This window comes from Eptatretus burgeri, chromosome 12 (assembly GCF_056783735.1).
Source record: "Eptatretus burgeri isolate ZD-2024b chromosome 12, Ebu_testis_v1, whole genome shotgun sequence".
Classification (NCBI taxonomy): Eukaryota; Metazoa; Chordata; class Myxini; order Myxiniformes; family Myxinidae; genus Eptatretus; species Eptatretus burgeri.
This window is the reverse complement of record NC_140972.1, coordinates 77,177,450-77,202,835: the sequence shown is the minus strand read 5'-3', so window position 1 is coordinate 77,202,835 and position 25,386 is coordinate 77,177,450. Positions and strand designations below refer to the sequence as shown.

Below are 25,386 nucleotides of genomic sequence, written 5' to 3'. Positions count from 1 at the left end.
ATGGGGCAAGAATACAAAAATAAGTAATACAGTTCAACAATCCACCCTACCCCCTACCCCCTCCCCACAGCCCCCCACCCCTATACTCTCGATATGTACTTGCCTTATCTTATCTAATCATGTGTAGCCAAGCGGAGCTGCCAAGTACGTACCAGCTACCATGTAGAGCCAATCGATGGAGTAAAACTTCCTGGCTAACAATACATGCTGACTTTGCTGGACCAATGGAGAAAAGGACGCTACGAGCTGGATGAATTGCAATTAATATGGAGTTCATGAAAAAAAAGCATGAAGAAAGGTACATGGTACGGTGAAGACAAGGGGGTTTATTTACAATGAATATACTGTTAAGTTTGTGGGGTAAATGGAGGAATTTCATAGCAAAGGTTAGATTGTATAGAGTAGCATGGTCTGTGGAGGAGCAGGAGACATGTCAATGTAATTTAAGTCGGGAAAACTGTCAGCTTAAGTTGCTACATGTCACCGCACGGGGAGCGGTGCTGAGTTAATTAGGTAAGGTTTGAAGCTAATTTCTCCCAGTATGTGATTGCCCCCTGTGACTTTTTCCTGTGTTTTTGCATTTACAAAGCCGGCTATAAAATAATTACTCGTGCGCAGGGAAGAAAGTGGGAAAGAATGGGGAAAACCCTATCTAATCCCTCAACGCATATTGACCCATAAAGCCTATTACACAATAGGGAAGGACGATCTGAAACAAGTAAAAATTAAATAACTAACTCGGGAACTGTTATATATTGTGCGCCATTGCTTCGGGTAATGATGTTTTCACAGAACCGTCAAAATATCATACAAGGGCAATGGTTTACCTCACTTAAATTACGTGGACATTGGAGGAGGAGAGGAGAATTTGTTTTAACAGTTCAGGCATTAGGATTTGAGCCTATGGTAACCACATTGTGATTAAAGTGCTCAGACTGGAATGGCAAAAAGACCAACCTAAAGTTTGGTGGTTTCAGGGGGTTGGGAAGAAAAGATCAGTTGTAATTCTAAGACTTGTTGCTCAGCACAAAGCACAAAGACAGCTAGTCTTGACCAATATGCCAGTCTGTGTCCAGTCAGCCACGTCTATTTGCAACCCCCATGACAATAAAAAAATAGAGGACCAATGGTCTTGTAGCCTTGGGATCCCAGGGTTCTGAGTTAAAATCCAGTTTTTTCATCTGTTTAATTAACACAAGGTGGGGTTGACTCAGCCTTTCATCCTTCTGAGGTCAGCAAAATAAGTACCAGCTTGCTGGGATGATTGAGCTATTTGAGTATCCTGTGTTGGAGTGCGACATGTCCAGGACTGCGCCGAATAGCCCAGGAGGCTGCTTCGGCAGCATCAATGCTCTGTACAGAGTATGGTCCCAATGGATGGTCTTGTAGCTCACCTGGCTGGTTGCCAAAAACGTGGAGTGGATGTATCAATGTAAAAGTAAGAGCTGGATTTAGAATAGTTGTACACATTATAGGTCAGGTAATATTAACATGATGTTCACAGTGGTGCAACTCCCTGCTGTCTAAGAGCCTTAGTTTTCGAGACACAGTGCTTGTGACTCACTGCGTGTGACATGGCCCTCTCAGGGGAGTCTGTGGGGGTCGACAACAGTCATTCCATCGGCAACCTCAGACTCCTGAACTGGGTTGGCCGAGCCGTACATGGTTAACTACTGGGTCGTTGTGTGCTAAACGTGCTGGCCCAGCAATCTCAATGAGAACCGTGCCCTACACTCTTCTGGGCAGATGGTTTTGCCCATCATGTCAGTTGTGCAGATCCAATGGACTGGATCTGGGCGCTGAGTCGGCGCTCGTCGCAGGGGACCACAAGTGAACCAACATTGGGATGGTTCATGGTCACAAACTGCTATGGACTCTATGCTATGGACTCCGATGGTCTGGAGCTTCAGTCAGTCGCCTCTGTGCCGTGGTGGTCAACACCTGAAACGCGTTGGAGTATGGAGGAGTTGGGAAGAAAGGAGGACAATGGGCTCGTGCCTTTAAACCCTGGCGGGGAGACGTCAAGATTCACCATAATCCGAGTTTGGTGTCACTTCCTGTAGCATCAAAATTAGCCCAAGTTGATATTAAGGTGCACCTCAAAGACGTCTATAATTCATATTTTTGAAGATATTGCCTACTTTCTGCAATACAATGTTACTAGCAGCCATATTGTGTTTCGGATCAGTTTCTTTAAATCAAACGTGACCAAATGTAGCCGATCATATATCTTAGGTTTTGCATTGATCGTTTAAAGCACGTTTAGGATAGATTACAAAGAAAAGAACATCAAAAGGGTGTCAAGGGAAAGCGGTTTTAGACACGTGGGGGACGGTTGACAACAACTTTCTGCACATAAAATGACCCATATTCTATACCGCAATAAAATTACCTCATGCTTATTATAATACATGTAATAATGGAAATAACTATTGCTATACTATGCAAAGTTACTCCTTTGAAAGCATTCCCACAACAATATGTAAGAAGGGCATTCAAAATGTTATGAGAATGAGATGCTCAATATAGTCCAAGACATGCCATAAAATTAAAAAAAAAATTAAAAAAAATACATTAAAAACACTTTCCAATAATCAAGCAATAATAACAAGAAAGATGTCATGCATAGATAGCATGATACTTGAGAAATCCAAATCAACAATAGTTACCATGGAGACAGCAATTTGGTAATTTCGAAAGTTTGACCTATCAAGTGTTTTACATGATCGAATGGTATGCATAACAAATTTGGTTGAAGCAAAAACAGGTGCAGCAAACCTTAACAAACATTCTAGGGTTGCAAAGATCCAAATACTGGACAGAGAGTGTTAATTAACAAAGAAAAACAAGGTTAGGTGTAATGGTGTGAAAGAGTTAGAACGGAAGGGACGATACCTCACCCTGAATAAGATGTGCCAAGGTCAAACTGACCGAGCAGGTTTCGGATGCAGGAAAAACCAAACACTGATCTTAAGAGACATGACCAGGAGAGAACACAGGAAATGCCTTACTAATTCGGTAAAGGATAACGATGAGGAAGACATGTTGGTCTACCTGTATGGATGTGCTAAACAAGGACAGTGGTTGAGATGGGATTCCACCATACAGACAGATATGTCATGGAGGAAACTCCTCTATGTATAGATACCGGAATTGCTGTCATTCATCAACGGCTATGCACGACCAACTTCCTTCCTCAGCCAATTTGAGATTGTGGGGCAAAACCAACCTTGGATTGTGTCAACTGCGTCATCATCGCCACTGCAAACTGCTCCACATCTTAAATGGTTGCAACTACTCCAAAATGGAAGATACAACTGGCACCATGACAAAACGCTAAGAGCGACTGCATCAGGTCTGGCTCCTTATGTCAAATATGCAAATAAGAAGACCATATTGTATCAAAACCAAATTCCATTCCCATTGCTACATTCCATACAGCTGATGGTACATCCTACAGCAACTCAGCCTTGCCACATTCACAGGTAGAAACATAGGACATCCTACAGAAGGCTAATGATTGGATGCTTCTGATGGATGCAGAACATAAGCCAAAAGTGTTCCCTCCACAAACCATGGAAACTGACAAACGGCCTGATATCACCATCCACTCGGCAGTAACAAAGAATGCCATCATGACTGAATTGACAGTCCCGACAGAGGAGAACCTGTCCTTTGCATATTCCAGAAGGAAAGGGAAATACGAAGACCTGATAGCCGATTGTGAACATAGACGATGGTCTCTAAACTACTTTCCAGTAGAAATAAGCAGTAGAGGAATGTAAAATACATCTATCAGCAAATCCCTTGTCTTCTTAGGCATCCCAAAAGGAAAGAGGAAGATTATTATGGACACAGCATCCAAAACGCCCCTCAGAGCGAGCTATGTTATCTGGCTATGGAGATGCTCGAAGGCCTTAAGACAATTAGAATTACTGCCCACACGAGAAATATGCTTTGAGAGAAGTGGGATGGTTGAGCGCTCATAAAACCCGTTTAACCCACCAAAGTCTGGTCTGAAGTCCAGAAACCTTAGGATAGTTGAGTATATAATAATACTGCTCTGGCACATGCTCCCATACCTGACCTACAGTACTGTATAGTTTCAAATCATGTTCAAGACAGAGATATTCTACAAGGTAAAGATTTTTTTCCCAAAGTCATCTTTATACAGTTGTAGTATTATTTCAGGAGTGCTCACCCAAAAAGCAGTGATTGGAAGGCTCCAAAGAATACTGCGTTGATGTTCCACCAATGAATTACCCCTTGTAATTGAGGCCTAATAAGTGTTTTACATGTTTTGGATGGGCTTGACCTTGACCTTTGACAAGCTCTTCCTCACATATACTTCTTCTTCTTCTTTCGGCTGCTCCTGTTAGGGGTCGCCACAGCGGATCATCCGTTATGATCCGCATACTGATTTGGCACAGGTTTTATGCCGGATGCCCTTCCTGACACAACCCTGGTCGCTTCTTACGACACAGGGATAAGGATTGGGTTTCGCCATGATTCCGGTCTGCCCTCCACCCTCTTATAGCACGGCCCAGCGCAGAGCAGAGCTCCCGTCCTCAAGCGATCCTCCAACCCAAGCCTCCGAGTAGCCGGATTACAAGCCCACGCCACTACGCCCGGTATCTCTTCCTCACATATACTACACATACGTAAAAATAAGCTGTGCAACTTTAAATGTGATATGTTGAAAAATTACTGAGGTTTTGTAATAACAAATTCACAAAAGGCCCATTTGATTATAATAGAGCGAAACTGTTGTCATGGAAACCGTTGACATGCCAAAAAGGCTCAAGCGATTGTTCTGATTATGATGAACCAGGTTTGTGACCCAATGTGAAAATCCTGTTCAAATTTCAAGTTAATAGGATGAAAATTGATGATTTTATGTGACCTTATGACGTCAAAAACAATAGGCTTCCAGGTTTTGATTGGTGAACCAATTTAGTGACCCAATATGCAACTTATGTTCAACCGAGCAGTGTACCCACCCTCCAGGTGGCTGGAGACTGCACATTACTTGCTGAAAAAAGTAGAGTCTGTATATTGCAAGAGGAAGACTAACGGTTCTAAGGTATCTAATGGGTATACATGTTTAAAGGGGTCAAAGTGATCCAAAGGGTCAATAATTGTCTTAAGAGGTTTGAAGATCCAAAGAGTATTTTCTAATAGTAGTTAGGGTCTAAGCAGTCTAAAGGGTGTAAATGTCTTCAGGAGTCTAAAAGGTCTTAAGGGGTCTAAAGGGTCAAGGGATCTAAGCAGTATAAAGGGTCTGAAAAGGTCCAAATGATCTTAGAAGTTCCAAAGAGTGTAAAGGATAACTTCTAGCAGTCGTTACAGGTAGAAAGGGTCTAACGGTTCTAAAGGGTGGTCTATATTTTATGGGTATTTGGGTTCCAAAGGGTCTCATGGGGTAGTTGAGTTCTAACGGGGTCTATAGGTTCCTAGGGTTCTTCGGGTTTTAAGGGTTATAACAGAGTCAAGGGGGTCCACAAAGTTAAATCGTACCAATCCAAACCAGCGTGTCAGCCACTCCACAAGCCAGAAAAGTGGCTCAAGCAAGGTGTCCAGCACCACGTCGTAACTGCCAAAAGTGTTGTAGAACAGGGATTTGGTACAGATCCACGTATACACCCAGCGTGCTGGCACATGGCGCCAGAAGCTAGGGAAATGGCGAGGGAAAAGCCACAGGGCTTTTTGCAGAGCAGCACGAACAAGGCGGCCAGCCAGGTGGCCTGGCCACATGGCCACCCCCACCATTCACTCTAAAGAACACATAGAAGAGGACATGTGTGGAAGATGTTATAATGTGATGGGTGCACTTTTCTGAAGATATTTTAATTGCTCATCACTACCTCATTATCTTTTTATAACGCACCAACTTACACAACAAAAGTCTTATTAAACACTTTGTTGCAACAACACTGATACACAGATATTTTGTTTTGAGGCCATCAAAAAAATCTTTTTTTTGATGGTCTCAAAACAAAATATGCTCTGCAATGTACATATTACATTATAAAATGTACACATTACATTAGACTGACAGAATAGCTCAGATGGAACATACTCACCTTGGTTCAAATATTGAATGCTTTGCAACATTTACATGATTTCATAAAACTAAACTACAGCAAAGTCAATGGCGCACCATCGCAAACCCCCATGCTTCTCACCTCAAGAAGAGTTTAAAGATGGCAAAAAAGTTCCACTCGGAATGACCCAATATCAATTTTTTTAGTCAAATGTTATGACCTCTGTAACCCTAAGTCCCCACCCCCTGGGGAATGAACCAGGGTTGAAATCCAAAACATCGTTACCTATTTCATGCGGCCCACAATGTAGATTGCATAAACAATATTTCATTTAAAATGTTCAAAAATATGCTTGCAATTGCATTTTGGGGGATTTGACCTTTTAACCTCACCCAAGGGCCTCAGGGAGCAGGGCCAAAATGATTCAGCTCTCGCAACTTCTTGCCATGTGGTGAAATAACTACCAAGTTTGATGAATTTCTGCACAACTGTTGAGGAGCAGATAGTGTGACCGACGGACAGATTGAGCTGATTACAATATCCCCATTTTTAATTTTTTTTATTTTGAAAGTGTGTGGACAATAAAGTACGGTACCTACCAGAAAATCTTGAAACAAAAGCGAATAGGCCCATCAGGCCTTTGCCACATCCACAAATCCCCAACCAAATCACCCAATCCATGAGCACACTCACCCTCCATGACACTAAAGCAATCCAAGCAAACATCCACTTCAGAGGAATGAGTAAGACAAACAGTGGGAGGAAAACAGGGGCACAGAGCTTTGAAACAATGATCAAAATATGTGGGAATATTTATTTATTTACTTGGGGGGCGGTGGAGGACATTTAAATGGGGGTTTGCAGAGAGGGAAGAGGCTGCTGCATGCCTATCTGAGGGATGAGAGATGTTACAGCAGAGTTTGGAGTCATCAGAAACGAGATAAAGAGGATTTTACAGAAAGACAAAGATCGTTGAAGATGATCAGGAATAGGATTGGGCCCAAGACACTGCCTTGGGGCACTCCAGCCTTGGCAGGAAAAGGAGACGAAAAGATTCCGTTGAGAGCCACACGTTGGCTACGAGAGTAGAGGAAGTGAGTAGGTGAAAGTATGGAATTGGCCTCAGATGCCATAGGCAGATAGTTTGGAGAGTAAGACAGGATGCCAGACTGCATTGAAAGCTGGAGGTATGTCTAGAGAGACGGCCCTGATCTCTTGTGTGACATTGAGGGCCTCCATCCATTGTTGTGAGAGCCGAAGCAGCATGTTCAGGGAAAGTGACCTGGTCTAAATCCGAATTGATGGTCTGAGATCAGGCCATTGGAGAAAAGGAAGGATTCGTTGTCAAACCTTGTAAATAACTTCCCATTTACATGTTTATTTTCCAAAACCTTGCATATAACTACAACTGACAATTTCTACTTATGTTCCCCCCTTTGTTGTAACCATGGTTGTGTTGTATTGTTTTACCAACAACAAAAATAATATCAAGTCATGACATATTATAGGTAGGCCATCTGCTATGACAGCATCCTAGAACTTTATTTCTCCTCTTTTGAAATTCGCAGTGATGTAATGAAAATTAGCTGGAAGTTAAAGCTTTGTCCATCAGCCAAGAAATACCATTTAAGTCCTTAAACATGGCAGAAAAACTTCCCATCATTGAAGAGCTAGTACATTTGGTGGTGACCAACATTTCATCTCACCTCTCTATTGTTCAACCCCTTTTCCAACACAAATAGGGTTGACGACCATGAGGTTGCAATTTTAATATCCCCAGTCTTGAATATTCCTGAAATTTATCTTGCTCATTGTATTCTGATTATCTGCAAAATTTACGACTATTTGATTCTCTTTTTCATATACGTTATTCAGTTAATAATATTTAACGAGAGCGAAGTCGATGGCATGTCCAGGCAAATCCCCACACTTCCCACCAAAAGCAAGGTTGAAAGATGCCTCAATGTTCCACTTGGAATGACTCTGAGTCATTCTGAGCATATACAAAGTTGCATTAAAAATGTTTTTAAATGTGTCTGTAATTTCTTATTTTTTTGGAGTTGACCATTTGACCCCGCCCTAGGGGACGGGGCCAAAAGTGATATTGCCCGAGCACATTCGTTCCATGTGGTGATCATAACTACCAAGTTTGGTGAATTTATGCCCAACCGTTTAGGTTTAGGGGATAGCGTGACGGACGGATGAACCCGATAACAACATCGATTTCCACTGTTTTTCCAAAAAGCAGGGGGATAATAATGATGGGTTTCGTTTTGTTTTTAGGTCATCTGAACTTGATTCTCGAAGAGATGAACTTATAAAATGGGTCTGGATGTCTGTCTGTCCGTCCGTTGACTTTTTGCTATTTTTTTTCTACTCTTTCATTATCACCCGGCTGATTGTTCTGAAACATGACACATTAATAGCGAATGCAGTGAGCTTCATACTTAACGCGTGCACGTGAGAGAATAGGAAACAACAACAACAACAACACAATATCCCTGGCTATTTGGAATCCGTGTCATTGGATATGACCTTTTGCTTCCGGTTGTGGTTAAACGCTGTACGGTGTATAAACATGATTGGGTTTTATTTCTATCTTGTGAATATTACTTAACGCGTGCACATGAGAGGATAGGAAACAACAAAAACAACACAATACCCTGGCAATTGTGAATCCGTGTCGTTGGCTATGACCATTTTGCTTCCGGTTTTTGTCATGGGGAATGATGCATGCCGGGAGATCATGACCGGAAGTGTTTATTTATTTATTCAATTATCTTTTTCCCAAAGTTAATTTTATACTTCCGAAAGTGATTTTTTTCATGACAGGAAGTGTTTATTTTGTATTTAACATTACCGGGAGTGATTTTGAAACTCTTTCCGGAACTTTTAATTTCTTTTATTCTTAACCAGAAGTGATCGTTTATTTATTTATTTATTCAATTATTTCTTCCCAAAGTTAATTTTAATAAAGATATCTCCCGCATCATCAAAAAATAATTTTTAATCGTGATTTACATTATTTGTTCGCTGATCCCGAATCCAGGTCGAAGTAACCGGAAATTGCGTCAAAATCATCAGCTGTGCGGCGTTTACATGTACCACGGTATAGTTGGCAAGTATACAGTTGTGAACAAGTTTTATGTAAAATCAGCAGCGAATGTAAGAATAATTCTACATTCGCTTCTCGGCTTTGCCTATTCCATATTACAAGACAGTCGCTCCCACAATCACTCAGGCTTCGATTTTTTTGATTTCGGATCAAAAGTGCTCCCGTGAGGTTTGGAATGGTTACCCCCTAAAAGTTCGGATCCCTACTCGTCCCTTATTTACCAACTGATTGCACTGAAAACCGATACAGCCCTTCTACTCGATAGTCCACAGGATCAGTCGGTCTTAAATTTTTCGATTTTGGATCAGGGAGGCTCCCAAGGGGGTTCCCTCAAAGTGATTCGTCTAATGTCGGTGACATCTACCACATTTTGGATTCAGTAGAGGTCTGAACTACAATCTCAAGAGATGACCATTGGCCCACTCGAGGAACCCACCTGGGGAAACTCTTCAACAGCTTTTTAACGGATGTTACTTCCCACACCAAATTTACACCACTTTCTTTTAAATTAACAAAGCAGAACTTCACCGCTACGTCACCATCCGAGATCTTTCTCCATTAGATCTCCATTGCAATGGCCACAACCCGAACTCATAACGCTAAACGTAGATTCCTCAAGCTAAACATGTTTCAGCAATGGAAATACGGATATCAATCAGCATGTGCTGTAATAAGGGGGAGAATAAATAAATAATGTCCGTCCTCCCGTTCTGTCTCTGTCTCTGTCTCTGTCTCTGTCTCTGTCTCTGTCTCTGTCTCTGTCTCTGTCTCTGTCTCTGTCTCTGTCTCTGTCTCTGTCTCTGTCTCTGTCTCTGTCTCTGTCTCTGTCTCTGTCTCTGTCTCTGTCTCTGTCTCTGTCTCTGTCTCTGTCTCTGTCTGTCTGTCTGTCTGTCTGTCTGTCTGTCTGTCTGTCTGTCTGTCTGTCTGTCTGTCTGTCTGTCTGTCTGTCTGTCTCTCTCTCTCTCTCTCTCTCTCTCTCTCTCTCTCTCTCTCTCTCTCTCTCTCTCCCTCTCCCCCTCTCTCTCCCTCTCCCCCTCCCCCTCCCTCTCCCCCTCTCTCTCCCCCTCTCTCCCTCTCTCCCTCTCTCTCTCCACAAGCCTCCTTAGTGAGGGATCTTAGTGCAGAAGTGTGCACATCCGGATAAAAGCGTGAATTTTGGCACACAAGTAGTTTAGACCTTGACAATCAAAATAATTGATGGAAGCACTCTGACACACCCCTTTTATGGCCGCCATCTTGGATTTCAAGATGGCCGCCATCGAAAACCTATTTTATTCTCTATCTCCGAAACTAAACCAGCTAGAGAGTTCATTTCAGTGGCTACACCCACTTTTATTGGGTCTAGGAATCATATGGACTAACTCTGAAAGGGCTCAGGTGGCAGCCATCTTGAATAAGTCGAAAATTCAAAATGGCCACCATTCACGACTAACTTTTAATGATATCTTGATAACCAAACAAGCTGGGAAGATAAAATTGGTGTCTACACCCATATTTGTTGGGTCCAGGAATGTGATGAAGTCAATTTTAAATAGCTCAGATGGCAGCTGTATTGAATTTATAAAAAAAGGCTGCCATTAGCAACATAATACAATCACATCTCAATGCCTGAGAAATTTGCTTCTCTTATCTTGATCATCGAACAGGTTAGGAGGATAAATTTGATATCATTCATATTAATTGAATCCAAGAATAGAATTATGTACATTTTAAAGAACTCGGCTGATAGTCACATTGACTTTCTTAAAAATTTAAAATGGCTGCATTTGCAAAGTACAATCAGTAATATCTCAATAACCAAACAAGCTGAATATTCAATCTGGTGTCTATACCCATATTTCTCAGCTCAAGGAATTTTAGATAAATACAATATAAATACAATATTTTAGATAAATACAGTCTAACACATTCAGTTTTGTCATCATCTAGGAATTAACCAAGATGTCTTCATTTTATATTTTTCAGGGCTTTGGTCATGGTGTAAAGTACAGTTTTCTGCTGAAAAGTAAAGGTAGTACATAATGGAAGCTGCATCTAAAGGGTCCTTGAACTGGAAGTTGTGCTGCTTGTGTCAACAAGAGACTGATGAGGATGTTCGATGTCCTGCCAATCAAAAGCAATTTCATACTTCATATAAGACATTGGAAAAGGACTTATATGATCTCAAAAATGCGAATGCACTGCCAAAGGGTATGGAAGTGCTAAAGGCCTCCAACATGCTGTCTTACAAAGCTGTGTTTCACAAAAGCTGCAGAACGAACTATAATCAAATGATGGTGAAGCGTGCTGAACTCAAACTGAAAAGAACTTCTGAGGCACAGGTTGAGGTGCAGAGCCCTAAAAAGACTAGGTCAATGGTCACTGCAACTGTTAGTTGTGTTGAACCGGAATGCATTCTGTGTAGACAGAATATTGAGGGGGAGAGACTACACAAAGCTTTAACAGATGCTGTCAACTCAACTCTCAAGTCTTGGGCAACAAAAACCAGAAATACATAACTCTTGGCCAAACTAGCCACAGCTTCAGATTTGCATGCAATGGACGCCTATTACCACCAAACTTGTTACGTCAGACTTGAAAATGCTGCACGATCAGTGGAGCGAGCTGAATCTGCAACACAGTCTGAATCTGAACATTCTTTTAATCCACTTGTTGTCGCAGAGTTGGCGGCATATATTGTTGAATCAAAGCATGTTTTCCCTTTGAACGAACTGAAAGTCATATACACCACTAAAATGAAGGACCTTGGCAGAATTGTTGACCCCAAAAGCATTCACTCCACTAGGTTCAAAGAGCAGCTATTGAAAATTGAGCCTGAAATAATTGAAGCCAGTCAAGGAAGGGGTCGTGCGTCTATGTTGTGTTCAAAGGAAACTGCTGGGAAGGCAATTGAGACTGAACTGAAAAGTGAAAATGAAGTGGGCGACAATGAAGCTCGCATGATTGTTCAAACTGCCTTGTTCTTGCGCAAGCAGATTTTGTTTGAACAGAAGCCATTCGATGGACACTTCTATCCTGACTGTTTGAGGTCACCAATCCCAGAATCTTTATTGGCTTTCATGAATGTGGTGCTTCAAGGTCCTACTAGTACTAGTCAGACTGATGTCAACAACAAAGAACCAGATCTTAATCAGCAAAGATCACGTGTTGCATGTACTCTGTCTCAGCTGATGATTTTCAATACTGCAAAGCGAACACTAGCTGGGGCACAGATGATGCAACATAGCAAGGAACGTGAAACGCCCTTCCCCCTGTACGTTGGATTGAAACTTCACGTCGAGGGCAAATTTAAGCATCTGATTAACGTATTTGAGAAGCTCGGCCGAGCCATCACCTACATTAGAGAGCAGCAGGTCAGCAAATGTCTTGCTGCTGCAGTAAGTGAACAAATCAAGACTAATGGAGTAGTGATTTCAAGTGACATGAGACAGAATGTGTTCACAACTGGGGACATGGACAATATTGATCAGCACAAGCAATCCAACTTGTCAAAAGTTGAGTTCCATGGCACTCTGATTAAGTTGACCAATCATGTTTCAAATGAAAACCCAGGTGTTGTCATGGAACCTCTGGACATAAGCAAAGTGGACAAGTTTCAGAGATCCCGATTGCCAGACTTCTACACAATTGTGCCACCTGCAGAGCTCGATGCTAACAATGATGTTATTCTCAAAAAGACCAACAAGCCAGTCAGACCAGGGAGAGACAGGATTGAATCGCCTAAAGCAAAAGACAAAACGTGGATTAATCATGCATCTGATATCATTCTCAACAAAGGAAGTGAACTTGATGATAATGACAAGGTGACATGGGCAAGCTTCAGTTCAAGTCATATGCATGAAGATACCGTGAAGCCCAGGACGATAACTGGTGTGCTACCTATGTTTCCAGATGAGGCAGCATCCGTTTCAATGGTCAAGCACACAATGTGCCTTTACAAGGGATGCAATCCAGTTTCTCAATCCAGTGCAAACACCTGTTCTGGGGATGGATCAGCCAATCTACGCTATTGGAAAACGAATCCAATGTAAATGGTCAGACACACACTTGAGTGAGGACAAGTTCGTACTGATGCTTGGTGCCCTGCATATTGAGTTTGTTATTGAAGCGATGGAAGGCAAAATGACTGAAGGTTCTGGTATGGCAACTATGGCCTGCAAGGCAGGCATTCTCACCGCTGGACGCGCAGAGTCGTTTTCGTCACAACCGGAACACCATCTCAAACGGACAAGGTACATGCACCAAGTATTCCTCCTAGCCTTGGCAATTTTGAAGAATGAAGCATACACACATGAGGGTTCAGGCACTCAGGAGAGGTGGGAAGATGCCATGAAGATGAAGTCAAAGATGTTTGCCTATTGGTGTATGGTGATGGACATTGAACTTCTGCATTGCCATTTTATCCGCTCCTTGCGTGAGGGGGATTTTGCCCTATACGTTCAGGTGATCGATGAATTGTGTGATTATGTCTTCATCTGGAACCAAGTGCACTACTCGAGATGGCTCCCTGTTCATGTCAAGAATATATGGTTGAACTTGAATCGAAGCATCCAGAGGTTCAAAGACTTTTTTTCATTCATTGACCTTACTAGCTTGTATCTTTGACATATCATTAAAATCATGGCACATGTAGCTGCCATCTTGATTTCCCATATAAAACTGTATTACAATGAAACAGCTTTTTTAATTTGTTTTGATTCCTTGACGGAACAAATTCACTCCGTACAATAAGAAAACAAATCCTAATAATCGTTAAAGACTTGAAAGTCGAGCTATAACATAAAACTGATGAGTAATAGACGAATAGCGAACGAAGTGAGCTTCATACTTAACGCGTGCACATGAGAGAAGAGGAAACAACAACAAAAACAACAACACAATATCCCTGGCTATTTGGAATCCGTGTTGTTGGCTATGACCTTTTGCTTCCAGTTGTTTTTAAACGCTGTGTGGTGTATAAACACGATTGGGTTTTATTTCTTTCTTGTGAATATTACTTAACGCGTGCACATGAGAGAATAGGAAACAACAAAAACAACACAATACCCTGCCAATTGTGAATCTGTGTCATTGGCTATGACCCTTCTGCTTACGTTTTTTTTTTGCTTCTGGTTTTTGTCATGGGGAATGATGCATGCTGGGAGATAAAGGCATCGTCGGAGACATGAAAGACCCAAATAATATCAGACATGGTGTATATTTCCTCCACTGATTTTAATAAAGATATCTCCCGCATCATCAAAAAAAAAATTTTAATCGCGATTTACGTTATTTGATCGCTGATCCCGAATCCAGGCCGAAGTAACCGGAAATTGCGTATACAGTTGTGAATAAGTTGTAGGTAAAGTCAGAAGCGAATGTAAGAAGAATACTACGTTCGCTTCTAGTATTTTTTTTTCAGATGAGGTCCTGTTCTAGGCGGTGTAGTTGTCGTTGTGAAGGTAATGTTGAGGTACTATTTATTTTTTCAGATGAGATCCTGTTCCAGGTAGTGTGGTTGTCGTTGTGAAGGTAATGTTGAGGAAATTTTTTTTTTCAGATGAGATCTTGTTCTAGGCGGTGTAGTTGTCGTTGTGAAGGTAATGTTGAGGTACTATTTATTTTTTCAGATGAGATCCTGTTCCAGATGGTGTAGTTGTTGTTGTGAAGGTAATGTTGAGGAAATTTTTTTTTTCAGATGAGATCTTGTTCTAGGCGGTGTAGTTGTCGTTGTGAAGGTAATGTTGAGGAAATTTTTTTTTTCAGATGAGATCTTGTTCTAGGCGGTGTAGTTGTCGTTGTGAAGGTAATGTTGAGGAAATTTTTTTTTTAAGATGAGATCTTGTTCTAGGCGGTGTAGTTGTCGTTGTGAAGGTAATGTTGAGGTAATATTTATTTTTTCAGATGAGATCCTGTTCTAGACGGTGTAGTTGTTGTAAAGGTAATGCTGAGGTAATATTTATTTTTGCAGATGAGATCCTGTTCTAGACGGTGTAGTTGTAAAGGTAATGCTGAGGTAATATTTATTTTTACAGATGAGATCCTGTTCTAGGTGGTGTAGTTGTTGTTGTGAAGGTAATGTTAAGGTAATATTTAATTTTTCATAGCAAAAAGACGGTTTAATTTGATATATTTAAGAAGCGAATGTAAGAAGTCTACGTTCGCTTCTCGGCTTTGCCTATTCCATATTAGACGTCGATTTACATTGGAAATGTAAATCAGCTCGAATCCTCTCAAAACCTCAACCTATTGTTGGAGTTGTTGTTGATACAGAATTATTTTGCCCATTTCACAACTCTTTTAATAAACAAATTAACCAAATGAGAACGCAACAAATATGGGAGGAGGTTGGGGAGGAGTCGGGGAAAAGAGGGGGAAGAGAGAAAAAAAACAAACAACCAGACATCAATGGAATATAGTTCTACACAAGATAAAAACAGAAAGTAGTTTAACGAAAACTGAATCATTTATCAAGATGATCGCACGCACTGCAAGAAAAAAAAAAAGATCGATGTTCTTTCTCGGAAACGCAATCTCGGGTTATCAAATCCCACGTATCACAGCATTGCCTTGAATTTACGAATTATGGATCGAATGAACGAAAAAAAAAAACAAATTGTTGCTAATTATGGATCTATTATGAAGAATACCCACATTTGGAATGGAATTCGCTGAGCCTTTCAATGCAGGGACCGATAGATTCCCCACTGGCCAATGACGACGGAGCAGCAAAGCTTTCGGTTCGCTGCCGCAGTAAACGCAACGCTGATTGGCTGCGACTAGAACTACGGCGGCTTCCACGAGTCAATATGGTACAACTGAATGCGATTGCTTTTCCTTTCATGCGAAACAGATCCATATTCCTCATCGACATCATATAAAGCCTGGTGTTGGCTCAACGGTTAAGGTGAGTAAAAGTGACTGCCGTAAGATCTTGAGTTTGAGGCCCTGTCGCTCCGTTAAATAACACCAGGTGGGATGACTCAACCCGTCATTCTTTCGTGGTGGGCAAAATAAGAACCGGCTCACTGGTAACAGGGGCACTGCATCAGCGGCACAGCGGCACAATGATTCAATCAACAGCCATAGGCGACATCCGAGATAATAAATCTGCATATACAGTATGTATATATAAATATATATATATATATATATATATATTTATTTATTCTTGGCGAGATGCTTTGAAGAAGGTAAGTATGGAACCAAGCATACAAATGCTTACTCTCCGATCGTTATCAGGATGTTATTATCATTGTTTCCGCTGAATTTTGGGGGAAGCGGCAGCGTCGGCATCGCTACTCTAATTAAGATGAAACTTCACAGGAATGTTGAGGCGAATGGCAACTGATGCACAGCTTGTTTCCGAGTTTTGATTTTGCAATCACCATGGCAACCAGCTCGGATTTAGGCAAAAATCTTCTCCAAAACCACAAATGCTATCGATTCGATCCGTTAACACGAAACATTTTTTTTTATGGCGTCTCCACCAAAATATGAACTTAAACATGAATTTTCGTTTTGATCGGACACAGTCTTGCAATGACAAATAAAACAAAACAAGTCTGAAGACGACGATGGTTCACGAGCGGTATTTGACGATGTAGATTGTTTCAGAAGTCAAGGATGAGACAATGTGATAATGTTTGACCAAGTTATAAAAATGTTCAACATGATGTGGTACGAGTGACAGGTTATTAGCTGCAAAATGTCGAAAACCCGGTTCGATTCCCACAACTTTCAAAATTTGACCTTTGTGAACTTTAATGGGTCAAAGGTCAAGGATTATGACCTTTGGTGCAAAACTTCCTCTGGAGCATTCCAGGAACAATATAACGTCACATAGGCTTTATGGCATTTCGCACTCCTCGGATTATCCATACTTTGATGAAATCGGCATAAAAACAAACTTGAAGGGGGCGCCACGGGCAAGGTGTTCGAGATAGAGCAAAATGGTTTCAAGACTTTAGGTGGGGAATGACCTCAAGATTATACATAAAAAAATATTGTCATCCGAGCTCTCAAAGTTTGGGCGGTCGTATGATTTTTTTGTCAAAATTCGCAATTTTCTTAGTTTTAACGTTGTGGCCTTGACCTTGGGATGAAAATGAAAAATCAGACAAGTTTTAGATAATTCATTTTGCTATTCAAATACTGAAGAACCCATTCCATTCAGTCAATTTCTTAGGAGAAGATAGATTTTTAATCCGACTACCCCCTAAAAATGGCTATTTCTTGGGCGTGGCTCCGCCCACAATGGGCCCTCGTCCAGGAAAACACAACTAGACATTGATATCGAACACATAACCAAGTTTCATCAAGATCGGATCAAAGTCCACGGAGTTATGCTCTGGACAGACAGACACACAGACATAACGAATATAGTGGTCACTCTGGCTGGCGCTCGTGAACCAATTGACGAAAATTGATGTCATCGGTGACACCATCTTGAGTACCTTTTCCATGTTGGTGTATCATAAAAAAGCTATTTCTCTAGAACTGCTGCTCTGATTAAGTTGAAACTTTCCATGCAATATTGGGTAGAATAGGAACTAATGCCTTCTTTTTTTTTCCAAATTTTGATTTTGCAATCGCCATGGAGTTAAATAAAAGCTTAAAAACTCTCTCCGAAACCACACGTTATCAATTTGATACTTGGCAGTTATGATTGACAACCCATGGTGCAAAATTTTTTGAGATAAAGTCATCAGTAATGTGGTTTGGCCACCATGGAGTGAAAGTGAACACATTTTTTAAATCTTCAAAAGTGTTCAACCGCTTGAAGTGAAACTTGGCACACACGATGAACTTAACGTGAAAATTATGACGTCATAGGGCACGTAGTTTGACACCGCCTCGTATTGGAGAAAGGACGCTTGGGCCCAGGCAGTTTTAATTCGAAATTTGAGTCCATAAATTTGAAAGAAATTTAATTGTGAAATGATAGAGAATGTAACTCGCCAAACATTAAAAAAAAATTAAAACCATAAGATGCATACATACAGTATCACCTCCACAAATATTTGCAACTTCTTCAAACTACACACGATTTTGATGAAACTTGATAACCTTCAGCACCTGTGATGCACCAAAGTTTGTTCACGCTGTAACAAAAAAAGAAACAACTGAGGGACCTGTCTGTCATTGTGTGCGTTACATTTCTAGCAGGAAAGGACATCAGGACGAACTGGGGGGTATCAGGGTGTGAGGACAGGGACACGGAGAGAGGTGAGGGGTTAAAGCACTATGCACGGGTAAATGTCTTCCTTTTCTTCTCTTTCGAACCCAAAATTTTTGGCAAACACGATGATTAATCGGTCCATCAACAAAGTGATGGGTAAGCTCTGCTTGTTTCGAAAAAGTATTGGTGTTGGGAGGTATCAAACTTACCTCCGATTCACAGCCACTGTTTGCTTCCAACACCAATCCCGTGAGCCACTTTAAAAGCCCTCACCTTAATGAACAGCCTTCGATGCCTGCTACCTTATTAAATGCCTTAAAGTTGAGACATATTGTTACGAATCCGGAAGCCATGTGCACACAGACAGCCAGAGTCCCCGTAGCTTAGTTATTTCGATAAGTTTGTGTTTATAGTTAGAATCCTTCCTTCTGTCTAATGGGAATTCGTGTGTGCGCTACGAGTTTCTTTTTTTATCAGGTTTATTACATCCACGACAACAACGCCACCGTCCCGCACTCGACCCGGTCGCCATTGCCCACGTGTTTTTGGCTGAAGGTGAGGGCGGAGCCTCCATCAACTCAGATCGAGGCTCCGCCCCAAGGCAGGGGCATGGACGTTTCCTCCAGCGAATGAGCGAAGGGCAAGCATGACATGCACGCCCCAGCCAATCGGAAGGTGACCATGAGATGACCAATCGGGAGGTGACCAATCAGGAGGCCAGTGGCGAGGAGAAGAGACCCCTCCCACCTCAGAAGAATAGAGTGGTTGTCAGGACCAGGGTTCGGCAGAGAGATCGTGGCGATTGCCGAGCGGTCTGTCGTCGTGGCCGAGTGGTTGTCGACGAGGGCTCTGCAGACGGTCGTGGCCGTAGTTGGAGCGGTCTGCGGTCCTTTGGAGGACGTCTGGAGACCGAGCAGCTAGGGTCATGGACTTCGGGTCATGGGTTCGAGTCCCACAGTGGTGGTTTGAGTCGGTGTGACCACACGAGGCGGGACAGGTACCCTGGCCCAGCTCTACCGAATAAACCCACGGGGTCCAGTTTCTTTTGTTTGTGTGTGTGTGTGTGTGTGTGTGTGTGTGTGTGTGTGTGTGTGTGTGTGTGTGTGTGTGTGTGTGTGTGTGTGTGTGTGTGTCTGTGGGCCCCGTCTTTAAGGATTGTTAAGTGCTTTTGCTCATTGTACATTTCCTACCTATTATTCGTGATAACTCTGCTCTGTGTCCCTCCTCCCCGATTATTGTTATAAATAAACCTGTTAAATGTTCCAGTTCGTTGTTCGTGTTTTCATTGGCCTAGCAAGGTGCGTATTGAGGAATAGTAAAGCCGTTCGTGCCGTAAATAGTTCATTTGGTCCGGCGCGGCTTTGGTAACTTCCGCTCGGTTACGCCGGATCTGAGTCGGTGATAGCGACTCGATTCGGACAAAGTCGGCCGAAGGTGTGGTTCCCCGGAAGTTGGACGGCATGAGTACTTTGGAAATATTGCGACCACGGTCCTCTAAATGACCCGTGACCTTTCGGAGTTGTCCGAGAGTCATGACCTAAATTCCTGGTGTTCGGTGGGAGATGACTGTACTGCTCCACCTAGTGGTTGTTTATCGCCACCGAACCCCGGCCCACAACAACATATCCACTGCACTTCCCTCATCGACCCAATGAGAAACTGCTCCCTGGAACTCCAAATTTGTTAAACATGACCTCATTTTAGTGAATCCACACTGGCTGCCTTTAATTAGTGTAAACGGCTCCCCATCCAATCCTTAACATCTCCAACACCTTCCCCACAACTGAAGTTAAACATGTCTATAGTTCCCCAATTATTGTCTGCATCATTCAACTGCTACATTTTTACTCTCCAATGCTCTGGTACCTGTCCTCACTCAAAGTTGAAGCTACATTTATGCAGGAATTCAGGTTATGATCTGTCGCATGGCATATGTCACTGGCGACCGGGTCGAGTGCGGGACGGTGGCGTTGTTGTGGATGTAATAAACCTGACAAAAAAATAACTCGTAGCGCACACACGAACTTCCCATTAGACAGAAGGAAGGATTCTAACTATAAACATTCCTGAAAATGAATTAACTTTCACTCAGCTGAAATGGACAGATGAAACTTTGTGCACTGGTCTATATCCTCCCTCTTCAACTTTCCCAGAAAGGAAAAAAAAATCCCCTACCAGCCTGATTGGTCTGTTTCATCTATCTTATAATTCCAGCAATGTGTGTGTGTGCGACCGCTGTTTCTTGACAACCACTGGTCCGATATAATTGAAATTTGCCAGGTATATTGCTGGGGAACTGAGTATGTGCCTTTTCAAGGTTTGATATTAATCGGATGAGTGGTTCCCAAGTTATGGCCGTTTATTTACCAAACCAATGACAGGACACGGCGCTATGACGTCACGATTGACGTCACAATTCTTCTTTATTTATTTTTTGCATGTGAACATTCCGTACGAGCACGCATTCCTTCCGGATAGTGATGACTTACTGTATTCTAATAATTTCTCAATTTCTTATGCGCATTTATAAACACAATGCCCCAATCCAGTCGTTGTTTACGAGCGAAGGAACGGCCTGTGTTTGAAAGTTTTTTTTTTTGCATGTACGGCCACGCACATACGGCACGCAAGAGCGAAGGAACAGCCTGTGTGTTTGTTTCTGGCACGCGGTTTGAAAGTTTTGTTTTTTTGCACATACGGACACGCACGTCAATTGATGCTGGGACCTGAGTATGTGCCTTGAAGGTTTGATATCGTTCTTCTTCATCAGTTTCAGCTGTTTCCAAAGGTACGTATATTGCTGGGGACCTGGTATGTACCTTTAAGGTTTGATATTAATCGGACAAGTGGTTCCCAAGTTATGGCCATTTATTTAGCAAACCAGACGGGACACAGTGCTATAACGTCACAATATTTTTTTTTTGGATGTACGGGCCCGCACGAGGAGTTTTAATGTAAGAATAGGTGGTAACTGATAGAATTGCCTTTTTTTAATATTCTTGTATCTCACCCACCAAGATCAATCCATCACATTGCCACTCGTAAGTTAACTAGAAAGGAAATCGACACGAATGTGTCAATAGATATGTTTCCACCCATGGGAGAAGTCGATCCACTGTTGCACACGGTCTCAATTAAAGGTCACCTTTTAAAATAGACAGAAAAACAAAAATAAGATGAGACAGATGCTTCTAATGAGTGTTGGTCTAAACTAATTTTAGGGGATAAGACCTTTGACTTGTTGAATCAAAAATTGAATCGGTTAATCTTTGTTGCAGTCCACACTGTCAAAATCTCTTCAGTAAAATTCACATGCTATCACGGTAACCAAGATTGTCAATTACAGGACAATGGATATTTCACTTTTTGAACCCAAAATCAAATCTGTTCATCTTTGCATGAAGCTTGTTTCACAGCTTTATGGCAACAAAATTGCCCCCCCTCCCCCCAAAGGTATAAAAATTGGCTTAGAGGGGATGGAAAGGAGCGGCAGCTAATTGGTGTTTTCAGCACACAACTTGCACTTTATGGCCAAAACTATTACAAACCAAACATGATGAGCTGGGGGGGGGGGGGAAAACAAAGACCACAACCATTAAATGGGCTTTATTTTTAAGCCAAATACAGAGGATGACAACTCGAACAAGGAGTAACATTTTAAGGTGAAAACAGGATAGTGCAACAGTTCCAAGTACAAGGGTGCATGCTGTGTATTGCGGTATACCATAGAGACATACACTGGCATGAGTTGTAAATTGTGAAAGAAAGGGAAAAACAATTCAAATTTATATCCTTGCGAAAAATAATCTGCTGTCAGTAGTTTTGTCAAGATTTATAAAATAAAGCGAAAGTTAGACAAGTTTCAACAGAAGATTGATGTAAAACAACGTGGGAACTTGCCAGGTGAAAAGTATTCGGACCAGTTTTCATGACGAAATAAAGGCATATTTGAATATTGTTGCTTCTCTCACCAAAAGCCAAAACTCATCATTGAAGGCTGAACATGTCAAGGCAAACAATAAAATTAAACATTACATTTTTTTTAATTTTCAGTCACCATTAATACATCACACAAGTAGGGAACAGCCAGCAGAAGCCTAATGGAGTACGATTTCATAGAGATTGACAAGAGAAGCGGATGTCGAGAAAGCTTCGCTTCCCAAATGAAAGCAGCACCTCGTATACCCAGTCCATCACTTGGCCTTGCCCTGAGCAGCCACAGCCGCCATTGCTGCCTTAACAGTTTCCTCGTCTCCCAAGAACTGTCGAGGCCCCATTGGCTTCAAGTGCTCATCCAATTCGTACACAATCGGGATCCCAGTGGGCAGGTTCAGCTCCATAATCTCTGCATCAGATAGACCTATGAGGAGCATCAAGAAAAGGAAGTCTCAGGGGAGATTGTGCAGCATTTGGTCAGAGGGTTACACCACTCATCAGTGGGAAGGGCTCTCCTGTCTCTTAATGATTCGTTTGCATAAAAGGAACACAGTTGGCCTTTCTTACAACCCAAACACAACACACTGATCTTTTTTTTTTTTGAAGAACCAATTCAACATCATGAAGTTTTATTCTGGTCATACAACAGCAAGTCATCCACCAAAAAAATCATTAAAATGTCTAATCAATACACTTGGCATTGCGTTTTCAGGTGAAAGAGTTTTAGATCCACACAAAAGGAGCTGTGCGTGTTCATTAGTGTTCACCCATTAGTAAGACAGTTCACCTGTCTCCACTCACAAGTTCTATACTATAGCCACCAATTTTGGAACACTTTAGAATTACCTGTTCTCTTTAGGAGCACTTTTATTGCAGAGGTTATGCAGGTTTGCTATTATTTCCTGAATATTTTCTCAAATTGTGAGTTGCACATGCAACTGTGCTGACAGGTTTCTGTGAAGTCTGATAGCATGATAGGGGAGAAGAAACCATTGCACATTCCATTGTTTTGACGTGGGAATGTCCACTACTCGCTTTGATGAGTGAGAGGGTGAGTAAAGATGGGTCAGCTTTGGAGAGGGGAAAAGGGGGGGGGGGGGTGAATGCTGGAATGCAGGGAGAGGATTAATGCCTTCGAGTTGGTGGGAAAACAAAGATAGACAGGTAGTGGGGCAACTGAGCATAACAATTGTGAATTTTGTGAGAAAAGCACCAAATGTGGCACACAAGTAGCCTATCATTATTTTGAACAGATTTGGATATTGGGCCATCTCAAAATTTTTGATGGCAGTGGAAAATGGCTGCCACAGCCACCAGTGGCTGAATTTGAGATGGCCCAATGTCCAAATCTGTTCACAATATGTTAGGCTACTGGTGTGCCAAATTTGGTGCTTTCCTCACAAAATGCACAATTGTTACGCTATATTTAGCTAAGTTGCCCCACGAGTGGGGCAACTTAGCATAGCAATTGTGCATTTAAACAAGGAATAATAACAAGGGGGAATAATAATAAACGAGGATAAATGTGTCCAAGAGCCACGTCCTAAAGGTAATAACAACTTCCGATATTTCGTCACGTGCCTTGATGGAGCCAATAGCGTAACCCATCATGGAGGCTCCTGTTCATGACGAGAAAATCGTGTATTTACGAAATTATAACACATTAAATGGAATAATCTTTAAATAGTAACGTGAACTTTTCGAAACTTTAAAGCAAATGTCCAAATCTATTTAAAAGTTCATGATAGACGCTCTCAAAAGGCACCCTCAATGCAAGGATGTGTACAGGTGTTTAGTATTTGAGGAGATCTGGATCCTGTATATAAAAACCACGTCCTAAAGGTTTTGTCTGAAGAAGAACAAGAACAAGAAGAATTAAAACTGGTAAACCAGTAATCCCGGGCTTCAAGGCGTGCCTCCATTTTAAGAAGTTTCAACACCATCACCCTGTCACATGATGTGGGTTTTCCGAGTTAGAAAGTTAGTTCAAGTCTGCAATGTGGCCCAGCTACGGGGTCCCTCAAGTTATATCAATGAAGGATTGAAAAGCCCATAGCAATACATGATAGAGAAAGAAACTTCACATTGGACAAATCGAGGCTGGACAAATTTTCAAGTCCTCAAAAAAGTCCAATAACTCCACATTTGCATATTAATGTAAATGGCAAACTTGTAGAACGTTAAAATATCTTCCAGAATTTGTGGTCACTTTTTGTCTGTCTTTGGTTTTCATTTTACGACATGTCAAAAATGGGTGATTTTCAACTTTGGGGGGCTCTGAGGCCTCACTGGGGTAAAATACAGACATAGTGTAAACATATTTGGAATCCCCTCTTCAAGGCCTATCAGAATCTGTCATTAAATTTTTTCAACTCTCATTTGCATATTTGGCATATTTAATGAGGCGAATCGGCATCATTTTAATCATTTAAATTATGCAACGATTTTGACGAAATTAACAACTTAACATTACAATGGAACCTTGCAAATGTGTGCAAAAGATTGAGGCTGTCGTATTACCCCTTCTGGAGAAGATGTTTTTAGGTTTTGGAGAAAATCCAATATGGCCGCCAGACCACGTGACCTACGTCATCAAAATTTTCAAAGTATAAACTTCAGGTGGAGAGTTATTCAATGGATAAGTTTCATTGAATTTCATCCAAGCGTTGTTTTCATTTTATGACATTTCAAAAATTGGTCATTTTCAACTTTGGGGGGCTCTGGGGGCTCACTGGGGTCAAATACAGACATAGTATAAATATATTGGGAGTCCGCTGTTTATGTGCTATCGAAATTTGTCATTAAATTTTTTCAACTCTCATTTGCATATTTTGCATATTTAATGAGGCGAATTGGCATCATTTTAAATCATATTAATTATGTAACGATTTCGACGAAATTAACAAATTCACATTAACATCGAACTTAGCAAACGTGTGCAAAAGATTGAGGCTGTCAGATTATCCCTTCTGGAGAAGAAGATGTTTTTAGGTTTTGGATAAAATCCAATATGGCCGCCAGACCACGTGACCTACGTCATCAAAATTTTTAAAGTATAAACTTCAGGTGGAGAGTAATTAAATTGATAAGTTTCATTGAATTTCATCCAAGCGTTGTTTTCATTTTATGAC

At 41.5% G+C, this 25,386-nt stretch overlaps 2 protein-coding genes and 1 long non-coding RNA gene across 14 annotated transcripts in view; 1 reads left to right on the top strand and 2 right to left on the bottom strand.

Moving 5' to 3' along the window:
* LOC147015949 (palmitoyltransferase ZDHHC16-like) overlaps positions 1–15,924 on the bottom strand; it is a 76,003-nt gene extending 60,079 nt beyond the window's left edge. For 9 of the 12 annotated variants that reach the window (XR_015049942.1, XR_015049941.1, XR_015049939.1 and 6 more), the window contains exons 1-2: positions 15,793–15,923; positions 5,518–5,774 (exon numbers count right to left, since the gene is read on the bottom strand). Coding sequence is in view for 7 of the 12 variants with exons in the window: in XM_085848607.1 (XP_085704733.1) it covers positions 5,518–5,769 (252 nt within the window). In the remaining 5 variants the exon portion in view is untranslated. Of the gene's footprint in view, positions 1–5,517; positions 5,775–15,792 lie in introns of all 12 variants that reach the window. The other 3 variants (XM_085848604.1, XM_085848606.1, XM_085848610.1) reach the window with 2 other exon arrangements.
* LOC147015948 (uncharacterized) overlaps positions 15,897–25,386 on the top strand; it is a 43,249-nt gene continuing 33,759 nt past the window's right edge. Inside the window, exon 1 of the long non-coding RNA XR_015049949.1 lies at positions 15,897–16,045. This is a non-coding gene — a long non-coding RNA (uncharacterized LOC147015948). The remainder of the gene's footprint in view (positions 16,046–25,386) is intronic.
* LOC147015947 (phosphoglycerate mutase 2-like) overlaps positions 21,910–25,386 on the bottom strand; it is a 44,364-nt gene continuing 40,887 nt past the window's right edge. Inside the window, exon 3 of the mRNA XM_085848611.1 lies at positions 21,910–22,679. Within this exon, the coding sequence (XP_085704737.1) occupies positions 22,513–22,679 (167 nt within the window). The 3' untranslated portion in view covers positions 21,910–22,512. The remainder of the gene's footprint in view (positions 22,680–25,386) is intronic.